We start from the raw sequence: 14,396 nt of genomic DNA, 5'->3' as shown, positions 1-14,396 counted from the left end.
AGTCAGGCTGCCAGATAGAGATGTGTAGATGGATTTGCAGGTCTCCTCCATCTCATCTTTCTTTACCAGATGGTACAAACAGTATCCAAGGTCTTCCCAAGTCTAATTCATGCGCTGCAAGCTCCAGGAAACACCATCAATTGTAGCCTGCCAGTGGGCCTTTGGAGCTGGACCTCAGTGTCTGGGCTGAATGATGGGGGTGGAGATGCTCCATTAGGTATACTAGTCCGAGGTCATTTAGGACTTTAAAGGTCAGACAAACACTTTGAATTGTGATCGGAAAGGTAAAGTTACCCCTGACCGTTAGGTCCAGTCGCAGATGACTTTGGGTTTGTGCACTCCTCTTGCTCTATGGTCTGAGGGAGCTGGCATTGGTCTGCATACAGCTTCCGGGTCATGTGGCCAGCATGACTAAGCCACTTCTGGCGAACCACAGCAGCACATGGAAATGTCGTTTACCTTCCCACCAGAGCAGTACCTATTTATCTACTTGCACTTTGACATGCTTTCAAACTGCTAGGTGGGCAGGAGCTGGGACCAAACAATGGGAGCTCACCCCGCCGCGGGGATTCGAACCGCCGACCTTCTGATTGGCAAGCCACTAGGCTCTGTGGTTTAGACCACAGTGCCACCCGTGTCCCTGATCAGAAATGTACTGGGAACCAAACCAAACCAAAACCAAACCAGGTTTGCAAATCAGCACTGATGCTTTCAAAAATGCTCCAGAGACTCTCCCTCCTGTCCCCCCTAAATAGTGGGACTTGGTCTTTTCCCTTTCTCACCTTCTTAATCTCTCAGCCGCTGGGAAGAAAGGGGGAGTGGGGAAAGACCAGGGCACAACACCACAAGCAGGACCTCTGCTTTCCAAAATAACTTGTGCTTCATTTATCCTTCTCAGTTGGTTGACTGGCCAACTCATATCTAGTCAGAAGTAATTCCCAAAGAGTTCTTTGGGGTTTGCAGGCTGTAGCCGTAGTTGTGCAAAATTCAAGTAAAAGCAAAAATGTGACATCACTCTATGCTTCTGCGTTGCTTACTGAGAGCTGGTATAACGTCACGGCAGAACTGTGATCACTCAAGTCTTGCCTTTGACGTGGATTTGCTTAGTGGCCTTGGACAGGCCATTCTCTCTCAGAATGCTGATCAGTCTACAGAATCATTCTGAGGCCAAGGCAAGGCCGCATGGGGCAGATTTGCAATTGGATCTCTCAACATCTTTGCATTGGTGAAAAGCAGCCAACAGGGCTCCTAGTTGAGATTGGAGTCACGACACGAAAGGCTAAACCTGTCCTGCTTCTCTCTGTTTCCCTGACTTAAATTGTTCCCTTCTGCCTTGGTTGGGTGAGGGGGAAGACAGATGGACTATGGGGGTGTACCAGAAGGAGACAATGCAGCCACATAAAAGTCGTAAGGTTTCTGCACCCTCCCCCACATCTCTCCATCCTCTACAAAGGCAAGCAAGAGGCATTAGCACAGAGACATTCAAGCCAGACAAAATATCTTAAAGGTTGAGAGAGTGTGGCCCCAGGGAAGTCCCATGGGCCAGCTCAAGGCTGCATTTGGCAAGTGGGCTGGAGGTTCCCTGTGCTTGCTTTTAATTAAGGGGGGGGGGAGATGTTGGGAAAATGCACTATATAAATGCTAAGTTTGTATCAATGCCTTTTGGGTTTTGATTCACTCAGGCTTGCTGATTTCTTGACTGTTTCCGTAGTCTGCTGCCATTGCCTGTTTCGCTGAAGTTGGAATATTGTAAAATTGGGTTTTATTATATAATGTTTTATCCCTGCTGTGTATTTCTACCCTGGGATCTTTCAATGAAGGGGGAACTATAAATAAGATAGATAGATAAGTACATTTCTTGTTTGGGCCAGGGGAATCAACTTTTTGCAAGATAAAGCATTTTATTTTATTGTATGAACCCATAAGCTGGCACATTTCTATGCCAGTCACTTGTAGCTTGCGAACATATCTGTAATGCTTCCCACTTTTCTGCTTGGAGGCCATTTTCGCTCACTGCAAGTGAGCCAGATCTCACAAGCCTAAGATAACAAGCCTCAGCTGTGGCTGGAAGTTTTTTCCTTAGAGGTTTTGAAGCAGAGTGGAGATCTGTACATTGCAAGGGGTTGGACTAGTTGATCCTCGGGATCCCTGCCAACTCCACAATTCTGTCATTCTATGATATACAAGTCCTTTCACCTCTGGGGTGCAAAGATCCACCCAGTGCCCTCAAATTTAGTTTAGCCCCCAAATTAACACTACCACACTTATAAGTAAACTTATAAGTAACCACACTTATAAGTAAACTTATAAGTATTCAAAGATGCTGTGGCCCCCTCTGCTGCATAGCAGCTCAATACAATACGTACATAATATTTTGATGTAAGAGTTAATTTTTCGTGCATGGCGCCATTGAGAATGACAAGTGCTGCTGCTGGCGTGGTGCATCTTTGGTAAATAAGTGCACAAAGTCGAAAGTCCTTTAGTGAAACAGTAGGTATGCATTTTGGTAAATATATGTATTTTGTTTTTCTAGCTTGATCAAAATTATTTATTATTTATTATTTATTATTTTATAACAGGTAGATAGTTAAGAGCTTAGGTGGCTTCAGCGGTGGGTGCCTGGCACCCCCCAGAATTTGGTACCTGGGTGCCCTGCAACCCTTGCACCCCTGGGTAAAGACAGTCCTGTCTCCCAGTTCTGTGTCCAAGTGATACATACAAGCGTTGGCCTGGATAAGGCTCTTAATTTTCATGTTAGAAGATTTAGATTCCTATAAGCTTCAAGCCTGCTATTGTCTGTTGGATGAATGGACAGATAGATGGCAGTCACAAAGATATTTACACCTTGTGCCTAAACAAGAAAGTCAGTCCCAGTGATAGTCACAAAGCTTGCTTTCACATAAAGTATATTTAGGATTCAGAAGAGAGTTTAATCAGTGCAAGATGAAACAGACTTATTAAACTTTTAAAAATCATTTCATAAAATCTCTTTTCAAGGGATGCTTACATGAATACAAAGCCATTTGAACTGTGTTTCTTATCAAATTGTTAATCAAGCCATTTGGGGGGAGGGGCGCAAGAAATGTATAAAGTTTTACAAATACACACAGGTCCCGCTTTATGAACACGGTGCATTCCCTGGTAATCTTTTATCAGGCAAGTGTTTGTTTCATGAGCTGATGATTTCTATTCATTCCTATGAGGAATTTTCCAATGCATTTCCAACCATGGAATCTGCAGTGCATATAGCGAGGTTTAGGGACGAATTTTCGCATAGTGAGACCTGCATAAAGTGGGACCTGCATGTATAAGAAATACTGGAAATTTACATCTGGAAGATGTAAAGGCTTTGCACTAGTTATCATATGTGTATACATATATCATATACAGTAATGCATCTGCATTTGAGTATTGCATCTGAATGCTTGATTTGTCTCTACCGAAAAGCCTGCTTTGCACAGTGATTTGAAAGTTCCCTCTCTCTGATATTATTTCTGTGACGAGTCATACACAAACGTGAGCCCTCACTGGACATTCTTCATTGGAAGATTATATTGTGAAGAAGGGATGTGCATAGACCCCTGATTCACGCTGTGGTACCCCTCTAATGGGCTTTGAAGACGCTCAAACTCAAGACGAAAGGGAGAAACATGCTAAGAGAAAGGCATGCTTGACAAACCCTCACCATTATCAACTCCTGCCTGGAAACCTATGTCCCCACGGTAGAAGGATGTGTGGGTCCAGAATTGGCCTTCACAGTCACTTATGGACTTACTGTTAAAACCATGTTTTTGGAAGACAATCTTACTCAGCTATGAATGATCACCAAAGAAGAAGACCACTCTATGGCTCCCAGATCAGGGCAATTTGCCCTGTGTTGTCCCACCCACCCCAGACTCATCCCCCAAACAATTCAGGGTTGGGGCAAAGAATTTTCAAAAGCCCTTACAAATGTTCTGTGAATGTGTGTGCCCAGCATTGTGCAGGATCAGAGCCTCCCACTCAGCTAAAAGTCTACACAAAAGGAGAGCTGCAACCAGCACAGTGTAGGATCAAATTGGATCCTGTGTGGATGCAGCCAGTTGAACCCCACAGGATTGATCCAGTCCGAGAATCTAGGGCTCTTTTGGTCACATGTGCTGCATCAAGAAGATTCTGGGCATCACATGGCAGGACAGAGTCTCAAACAAAGATATGCTCTCTCAACATTTCCAGCACGTTCACACTCCTGTTTCAGCAAAACGTCTATGGCTGGCTTAGTCATGTTCACAGAATGGAAGATGGCAGGATTCCTAAGGATCTCTATGGGGAGCTGGCTTCAGGTACCAGGCCCATTGACAGACCAACTCTGCAGTAGAAAGGTGTCTGAAAATGTGACATAAAGGCTAGCAACATCAAGCCTGTTGTATGGAAATCCCTTGCAGATGACCACAGTGCCTTCAGACAGACAGACAGGTCATAGCAGTGAGCAGAGGAGGAACGACTGCTGTTAGGAATGCAGAGGGAAGAAATGCCATGGTGCATCTGCAGCAGCACAACCAAATACCTTCATCTGCCCCAGCTTCAACAAAACATATTTCTCCTGTATCAATCACTACAGCCACAGCAGGCACTGTAACTCCCCAACAGTTTGAATTCTCCCCGTAAGCTGCACTCTTCCATCGTATCACAAGACAGATGGGTGCCAACAACTAGGGCTAAGTCTAGAGAAAAATGTGAAGTAGGTATTTCTGAATGCACAGGGAATACATTTCCCCACTGACTTACTGTCATCTGTCCCTACTCGCTTAGGACTTAAAGGCAGGTTCTTCCAGGGCAGATGAGCTCCAGTACCTTTCTTGTTAGAAATTAAGTATTGGGGGCAAAATAAACAACCCTTTGCTTCTCGTCCCGCTACCATTAGCTGCATACTTCTCATCCTTCCGTGAGTTAGAGGCAGGAAGGGGGACCTGCATCACACCGTGTTTAGCTTTGTGCAACTATGAAGGAACACATAGAATTGCTGTTCCATTTCATGTTTCTTTAGCCTTTGATGTGCGAAGCAGAAAAACCTAGGGACTGGAGCCTTGTGGTTCCCACGTTGCCACTTAGAACGCTATCTCGTCACAGACAGCGCTGCGGAGCATAGCAAATGCATTGCAGATACTAACTGCTTAGCAATTTCTTTCCTTTTTCTTTTTTTTTGCCGTGCTCTACCAAGTAAAAAAGAAAGGGGAAATTACACAGAGGAACAAAACCCACACCAGCTTCTCGTGATGTCAGATGAGTGGCTGTGATGTGTGGGTGGGTGAGGTGGGAGCTGGAGGGGGAGGCTGACACTCTTGAAGACTTTTCCAGCGCTTCCTTCTGTGTTACAGCTTGTGCCCCCTCGCTGCATCTCATTACCAAGTAGGGCCTGGGATAAACGGGGGAGGGAAATGAACTTTGGCTTGACGGGGGAAACAAGTAGAAGGAATTTCAGTTCTCTAAACTGTGAAAACCACCGTGTTAAATGAACAGTCAAACGTGCCCTTGTTCTATAGCTTCCTACCTTGGAAAACCCTTTCCACATCAGTTTGTCTGCTGATTACCTGACACGGAATTTCCAATGGACTGCAAGTGGGTTTGGGCATATTCTGTGTGCAAACACAGTATAATGAGGATGCTGGTGGCCCCTGCAGTCAGAATTTGCTATTGATTTGCAAATTCAGCATGGTCATCAGCCAGGGGATGGTCACTGTTGCTGACTATATTCGGAAGGCTGCAGGCTCCCCATACCTCATGCAGACAGTCCTGAACTGGACAGACCAATGATCTGATGCCGTATAAGGCAGACAGCTTCCCATGTTACAATCAGTTGGCAACACCACCCTCTTGCGGGCAAATTTCCAAGCCGGTGCGTTTCTTTCAAAGGGCTGCATGGGTTCCATGGAGAAATAGACACGGCAAGTTTCAATGGGGGGGGGGGGAACACAACCATGTAGATTTTGCAGTAAATATCTCTAAGCAACGTGCTTCCCAACTGCAGCTTGAGGCGTTCTGGTGTAATGCAGCTGCTCAAAGCCTGTTTTGGGAAGTCCCCGCTTCAAATTACCACCTTGGCTAAGAACTCACTAGGTGGCTGTAGGCCACCTCTTCCTCTGCAATATGAAGATAGTAATAGAGGGTTGTCACACTGACAGCTGAAGTATGTGAAATGTGAATACTCAGGAAAAGTGCTATAAGCCACAGCAGATCTTTCAGGTGGCCCCTGTACTTTATCAATCACAACCACCACTATCAAACTCCTCTGCATAGCCTTTCCTACCTGCCAACTTCTCTTAGCCACATTCCACTGTTTCTTTTTCCGGGTCCCATCCTTCCTTCAGTCTCGCCTCCTTTTCTCCCCTTCCTTATCAGATTTCCTTCCACCCCGCTCTTTCCTCAGGGTCCTGCCATCCTACTGCCTATTCTGTTCCCTAAGCTACCCCGACTGTGCCATCACAGTTGCTCAGCCTTTGTGATGTCAGCATTGCCAGCAGCTTCACTGACGTCACAAATCCTTACTGCACGAAATGATTACTGATTTTCTTCGCAAAATCAATGTGTGTTTTTTTCTATCCTGACGTAACACTTTCCACAAAAATTCCTTCTTGAGAGCCAGTGTGTGTTGTAATTGTATTGGATTTCTACATTATATTGTACCATGTTTTGTGAATTATGAGCACTGCAGCACTGTCAGGATTTGGACTGGGTTGGCAGGCTCTGATGGAGGAGGAGGAAATGGAGGACTGAACTGGGTGAATCTTGGCTGGAGTCAGTTTGTAAGGGGGAGAAGGGATGTCAGCTCTCCCCTCTGTTCTTCCGGCTGAGCAGCAATCCTCAGTGGAGTCTGGGGAGGGCTTGGAGGGAGGGGAGGTTGAAGAGGAGGTGGTAGTGATCGAACAGGAGTCTGAGCAGGAGGGTACAGTCTTGTCATTTAGAACCAGGCCACCACATCTGCAGTTTGGAGCAGACCCATTAGCGCTGACAGAGTGTGCACTTGCCACCCCAATATTCCCACTAGGTGGAAAGACGCCATGCATTGTCTTTAAAAGCTTAGCGGGAAGGGTGGGGGAACTTGTTGAGATACTTTGTCACTTTGTTGGGACATCTTTGTCACTTCTGTCCAGTCCTGAATTGTGTCTCCTGAGCAATGTCTGCTGAGCCTGTATCACTCCTTGCCTGCATAAAATTTTCTTCCTTCCTTCTGAGCAAGAGCCTTTGTCTGTGTGTGTTGGGTGGGAACCAGAACCTTTCTGAGAACTGGAGTCATGACTAGATGGCACACTTGCCTGAACCAACAGGCTACTTTTTAATTATTATTGTTTAATTAAATTTTACATAGCATATTTCCATTTAAACATATCAATCACCTTTTCATTTAGGATTCTCAGAATGCCTTGACTTCCCTCTCTGTCCTTTTCTGGTTTCCATTGCCCATCCCTTTTTATTCAGCTAACCCCCCACCCCAATTTATTATATCTATTATTTTCTTTTTCATTATAACAGGCTACTATTATGTACATAGACCCATAGGAACTGAGTGTATGCTTTGTTGTACAACTGGGATTGCAAAAACAGTTCCCCCACCTATGCATACAGAGGCACCAACTTCTTCAGAGGATTGGGGCCCCTGGTGTGACATCCTCTGAATATTGAGGGCGGCCCGGTACCCTCAAAAAATATTCAGGGAGCCAGAACTGCCTTGGCCGCTAGGAGTCAAGACAGAAATCCTGATCTACAACCAGATGAATAAGAGTGGTTTTGTGCGCCTTGTTTGAGTGCCACCACACCACACCTCTACTAGTAAAAAATGAGAGGGCCCTTCAGATGACCGCTGGGGCAATTTCCAATGGGAGGTGTAATTGCCACTGTCACTCCATGACAGAAAATCCATGTGGGAGAAACAGAAACTCCCTCACACACCCCTGGACTGTTGTGCAAAATGGTTGGTTCAGGTGAATCCCTTACTGCCCACAAAGAAGCTCCTATGAGAAAATAACACTTGGTTTTCTGTTAAAGGTTGCTGGCAAAATTTGAAGTTTTCAAATGCTTCTTCTAAATGTCGTTTTTTAATTGGTGGGGTTTTCTCCACAAAGATTCCCCTAGAGCAAAGCTTTTGTATGCTTCATGTTAATCCTGCCCAACCTCTGGGGACTTGCTGCTTGCCTTAATTTGGGGGGTAAAGTCACTTCCTTTGTTATCATTAATAAAAGGAAAGAGTGTAAACACATTGGTGAAGACTAGATAACTTGAAACTCGTGAGTGGCTTTGTATTCAGTGCACCTAAAAGGCGTGACAGAGTTAAAACGCATATCCTTGTCACAGGCAAAGGACAACGGGTTAAACTGAGAGCTCGGCTTCTTTGCTCAGTCTCAATGCAAATTCTCTAATCCCCTGCTAATCAGTGTATATTTTTCTATTTTTATATCAGTGGTTGTCTATTCCCACAGCTATCTTTACTGACTAAAATATTTGCTTTGGCAACCAACTTTGCTCTACACATATTTGCGATTTGGGTTGTTGTTTTTTTCTCATTCTGTTCGATAATAAAAGTTGTGTGTAATTTTCAGGTTTGCATACGTTTCTATGTTTGCTTACGTTTCTATACAATTCTGTATAGTAGAATCTACTACACAGCATATCTTAAAAGTGCATATACTCCCCTCATTGACTAACACTAACATCAGATTTGAGGGGTAGGTTGGAGTGTTTTCTTCATTGAGGAAATGACTCGAGATGGAATGAGTTAAACACCCTTCCACAGTGCCATTGCTAGAATCAAATTTGGGATACTCGGTGTCTGTTTTAAAGTAAACAAACATACAGAAAACCCAAGGAAAAAACAATTGCTCTATCAGATTATGGATCTCCAACTTCTTGGCCTCTAGCAGCTGATAAACAGAGCCCAATTGAAAACAGGCCTGTGGAGCGAAATGAAAAACAGATCTGAAACGCCTTCCCATTTTTAAAAAATCAGGTTTACGCTTGGGATTTGTATACACATTTTGTCTCCACTTACTGGTAAGCCCCACACCAAAATGTTTACAATCATGTACTAATCAAGCACATAATTGAACTGATAGCATTACAATAGCAGCACCATTTTTTTTCTGTTTAGGGTCTTCTGCACCTTAAATTTAAACCACTTTGATCCCGCTTTAAAATGGGTTTAACTGGCATGGTTTGCCCCCAGCAACTAGCAATGCTAGTTTTGGTGCTGGTGGTGAAGTCCTTTCCTTTTGTGCCCCTTCATAGTACCACATTTCCCAGGTTATCTTGGCTGAGCAACAACCACGTTGGAAACTAGTTTAAATTTGTAGTCACGAATATATTTTCTGTGTTTAAACTTCACCAACATACCTCAAAGGGATATAAGTACAAATTAAATTGGGACTTATAAGTATGTGTATTTACCTCACAGAAAATGTCTTAATAAATTCAAAGGAGACATTTGTGTTTTTAATTTCATATCTGTTCCTTTTAGCTGTTATTAGGCCACAGTACCATTTAGGTGCCATCGTTATGGTTTTGTTTATTTATACTGCTGAGAATGTATTGCAGCATGGGCAATGCATGGGAGGAAACCATGACACCCACAGGTTTCCACTACGTGGGATCACATGCTGCAACTTGTGGTTAACCGGAGGAGCTCTGGGCTTGCAAAGTGAAACAAAACTTGCGTGCTAATCCTTTCCCTTTGTGGCTAAGTAGGCGTGTTGGGGACTCTAGGACCTGAAACCGGAACATCTTAGTTGGAACGTACAACAGCGCTCTCTCTCTCTCTCTCTCTCTCTCTCTCTCTCTCTCTCTCTCTCTGTGTGTGTGTGTGTGTGTTTCCAAACCTTCTCCAGGCACAAAAGACAACCAGGCAGTAAAAACAACAGTCTCTGCAGGATGTATGACACCACGAAACTGACCAGATCTAGGCTGTGCACACCTAATTGGCTTGAAACTCTTTTTCTCAATTTAGACTGAAGCTAGTGTGGGGCAAATGCATCAAACTCCAGCACTTCATAAGACATTACACAGTGGATACAGGATAGATATGGATTGTGGCTAGTCGAGAATATATACCGTTTCTCAAGATCAGAACAGATGTGATCTCCATCTTCTCCTTTTTATTATTAGTTTTTGTTGACTGTTTAAACCAGGGACTAATACAGTGCTTTTAGCAGTAAATGTACTAATAGCCACCCACTTTTACAGTTCATCCCCTACACATTAAACATCCTACTGTATTTATATCAATATATACCCGGTTTTATCTCAATAAAGATAAATTTCAGATTTCTTAGGATCTATGAAAAGACTAACATCAAACTTTAAGCAAGAGCTTCCCAAAACACAGCCCACATGATATGGTAGGATTAGTTTATCAATAAAGATTTAGCAGATACAATACTAGCCTTATGAATATCATATCCTTTTCCTGATGCAGGAAAGATCTCTTTTATGCATGTTCAATAAAACTGAATGACCCGCATCTTACTCCACTTACATTTTTATTTCCTGGTATGTACACCTGGATTACTGTCTTGCTGTCCTCCATATTTCTATGTAAGTGTGCAGGAATATAGCCTTAGCAGGATGTGACACTAAACACATTGATAAAAAGGTGTGGGGAGAAGGTAATGCTTTGCACTCCAGCCACAAGCCTGATCATTCAGTCCAGACACTGAAATCCTGCTCCGAGGGCCTTCCCTCATTGTGTGAAGTGAGGTAACAGGGAACCAGGCAGAGGGCCTTCTCGGTAGTGGTGCCTGCCCTGTGGAACGCCCTCCCATCAGATGTTAAACAGATAAACAATTATCTGATATTTAGAAGACATCTGAAGGCAGCCTTGTTTCAGGAAGTTTTTAATGTTTGATGTCTTAACTGTGTTTTAGTTTGTTGGAAGTTTCCTAGAGTGGCTGGGGAAACCCAGTCAGATGGGTGGCATATAAATAAATTACTGTATGGTGATGATGATGATGATAATGCAGGAATGCTTCGGTATTATCTAGAAATATGCTATTACTAGGATCAGGCAGAGAATAAGGATGGTACAGTAAACCAAAAGGTCCCTATTTTTATCTGCGATGTGCTGAAATGTTACTAAAGTTTACTAGATGGGGCAAATCAAATATAGGCAATTAAATATCTCAGTAATAATAATAAAAAGTAAGAGGGGCTAAAGAGAGAACAAAGGAAGCAGGAGAAGCGGGAAAGGAAATTGCACAGGGAACAGTCTAAAAAACAAAGACAAAAACAAGCTTCAAAGCTAGAGCAAATAAAGCTGCACGACCATTTATGTTTTAAGAAGAGTAAGAAATCGAAGAGAAATTTGACCAATGCAACAGCAATGATTAAAGGGTTGGAACTCATGAGAAAAATTGCTCGGTGTGTCTGGGTGTGTTTAATATAGAGAGAGGAAATTTAAGGGGAGCCATAATAGCAGTTTTCAAGAGTCTAAAAGGCTGCCTTGAAGAAGAGGTTGAACAAATGTTTCTTGGGCTCATTCCCTGGCATTATTACAGAAAAGCAGATCTAGGTCTAGAAACTCTCCATGAATCGATAAAGTGCACTCTTAGTCTATAAGGTTCCACAAGAACCTTTGCTGTTTTTTCCACTTTTTAAATATCACTGAACTTTTTTTGTTTTTACAGGAGTTTACATCTCCCCACCAACATGTCCTGCATTGGCAACTCCAGAAAACATATTTAATGCTTCTAATGAGGACTACAAGTTTTAATCAGTTTAATTGCTTGATGACACAACTCAGACTTCAGACAATTATTCAGTAGGGGTTATTTTAATTGGTGGGGATGACTTTAAATTAGTTGTACAGCAAATTAAATATTTCTTTGTTACTTTGAGGCTATAATAGTTTTAATGTATTAGGGGAAGGAATTTAAAAATAATAATACCCAGAATGACCTTTCTAAGAACAAATGCTACCTTTTTTTTGTTTATTGCATAAGAAAATGTAAGATTACCAAAATATAGGTGGCCTTGGGTCCACCTTGGGTCCTCTGCTGGGTTATGGAAGTGAGATGGTGCAGCTGTGGATTCTAATCACCCTCCTGGGGACTATACCCCTGGTTTTGAGAGGCGAATCAGCCTTAGTCCCCTTCTTTGTGTGGCCTACTGTTGGATTGGACACTGGGTCACTTTGGAGTTGGTGGTACTCCTAAGGTAGACTGTGAATGTCCCACATCTGTGATTTTTGTGCCTCTGAATCTCTGTGCAAAATATCTGGGACTGGGTCATGACATGAACAACACTATCAAATGTCAGTGCTACATATGTGTTTACTGAATGGAAAGCTGGCCCTTCAAACAATCGCGAACCATTCACAGTTGATGAGCAAAACTTTGAACATTGGGAAGTTTCAAATCTGAGTGGTTTTTGCTTTTAGCATCAGCCACAGTTGCCAGCCACGCACCCATTTTGAAATAAAACCAAATGCTTGAAAACAAAACCTATAAATATAAGATGGATAACAGAAAACAGAACTTACTTTACATTTCTTTACAGCAGCATTGCACGGTGGTTCTGCCATCCAGACCTTCCTAGGAGGTGGACTTGGAGCTATTTCCCTCTGCAGTTTTTGTCATCAATCTTGCCACCTTCTCCTTTAAAATAAGGTGAGTACCAAATTAGTGTTTGGGTTCTTCCGACATGTTTCTCCAAACCTAGATAAATACTGCCTTCTGTCTAGTTTTGTTTGAAGAGAGATGCTTGTAGTATTTTCCAGTCAGTTTTTGGAAACTGCCATTTTATTGTGTTGCTGAAGTTGGATGTTACATTGTTCAAACACTGTTGTCATGGTAGATGAGTTTTGAGAACTCTTGGTGGATGGTGATGATCATGGTGATTTAATAAATTTATATATTTAAATTATGGAATGCCACAAACCCAGACCAAGTAAGAGCTCTCTTGGACAGTTTTGTTTTGTTTTGTTTTTTTTAAAAAAATCAGTTACATAGGGTGCTCATGAGTTGCAAACAGGTCAACTGGCATCCTTAGGGGTGGTGACTATTGATGTGGGAAGTTTATAGCTAGAATTCTATCTTCTTCTTTATCCCCAAGCAGCAAATTTCCACAGAAAACCCCAGTGACTACAGTGGTACCTCGAGTTAAGTACTTAATTTGTTCCAGAGGTCCATTCTTAACCTGAAACTGTTCTTAACCTGAAGCACCACTTTAGCTAATGGGGCCTCCCGCTGCCACCGCGCCGCCGGAGCATGATTTCTGTTCTTATCCTGAAGCAAAGTTCTTAACCCGAGGTACTATTTCTGGATTAGCGGACTCTGTAACCTGAAGTGTATGTAACCTGAAGCGTATGTAACCTGAGGTACCACTGTATTTCTATCGGGTTATTTTGGCACTGCCATCCCTACAATAATCTCAGGTGGCTACTTCAGTTAGTCCCTCAATGATTTTGTATTTTGCTTTAGGTCTCATTGTATAATGGGTTGGCCATTTTAAACTGTGATTTATTCTAAGTATTATCTGATGTTGTTTGGTTCTATTATGCCTTTACTTGAGATGGGTGAGTAGCAGACTTGGTGCAGGAGTGCTAAAATGTAGGAAGAATGGTGATATTGCAAGAATGCATGCCGTTCTTCAAAGCAAGCATATCAACAAGACTAGGAGGACAACACAAACATGTCAACAAGACTAACTCTGGAAACTCAAAGGCAGCCATTTTCTCTCTTTAACAGAACTGTTTCCCAATAGTACAAACGACAAAAACAGGCCACTGTGGTTTTCAGCAGGAAGGGGGAAACCTTGTGTTTTATGAAGCAGAACAAATAGCAGCTAATAAAATGAAGTGGTGCTTATTTTGAATAAGTGGGAAGTTATAGTAGGAGCATAAATTGCTGGTGGTTTTGACACCTTTCATTCACATTGTGATTCCAAGTTAGTCTGTGGTTAGTCCCCTAATAGGGACTAAATGCAGCTTACAGATAAAAAAGCCCTCCAAACTTAAGTTTCATTTTCTTTCCTGGAAACTGAGTATGCAGCTGCTCTAGTAATTTATTGGATTTATCTATTTACCCTTCCTCTGGGTGCTGTGAGCAATTCACACTCTGGATCTTGGTCAGACAGAGGGCAGATATCCAGTTACTGTGTGCCTTCCAGCAGCAGGCACAACACACCACTGTGTCCATTTTGCTCGCACACCCAGTTCTCCACTAGCTGCCACCCTGTTCCCTCCCCTCAGGGAACAAGGGTGCCTTGGTACACTGAGCATCTTTGCTATCGCTTATCATGGGATTGAACTACAAATGACACTTTACCACTGAGAATTAGGTTTGATCCACACTAATTTTCCTCTGTGCTTTCTAGGCACAGACCTGCCCTTTCCCAGTCCGTGTCTTAACACAATTTTTGCCCCCTGAAAACCC

General features: G+C 42.9%; 2 protein-coding genes across 4 annotated transcripts in view; one reads left to right on the top strand and one right to left on the bottom strand.

The window, feature by feature from the left end:
- The window catches only part of LOC309371169 (uncharacterized protein), a 238,664-nt gene that overhangs the window by 39,088 nt on the left and 185,180 nt on the right, over window positions 1-14,396 (top strand). The window lies entirely within an intron of this gene.
- RASGEF1A (RasGEF domain family member 1A) overlaps window positions 1-14,396 on the bottom strand; it is a 237,947-nt gene that overhangs the window by 76,933 nt on the left and 146,618 nt on the right. The window contains exon 1 of one of the 3 annotated variants that reach the window (XM_081913701.1): window positions 12,503-12,611. The exons of 1 other annotated variant lie outside the window; for it this stretch is intronic. In XM_081913701.1, the coding sequence (XP_081769827.1) occupies window positions 12,503-12,544 (42 nt within the window). In that variant the 5' untranslated portion in view covers window positions 12,545-12,611. Of the gene's footprint in view, window positions 1-6,286; window positions 6,428-12,502; window positions 12,612-14,396 lie in introns of those variants that run through there. One more of the 3 variants, XM_081913705.1, reaches the window with a different exon arrangement.

The sequence above is a fragment of the Podarcis melisellensis genome, assembly GCF_964234715.1.
Source record: "Podarcis melisellensis genome assembly, chromosome: 5".
Taxonomy (NCBI): Eukaryota; Metazoa; Chordata; class Lepidosauria; order Squamata; family Lacertidae; genus Podarcis; species Podarcis melisellensis.
This window is presented reverse-complemented; position numbering and strand designations above follow the sequence as displayed.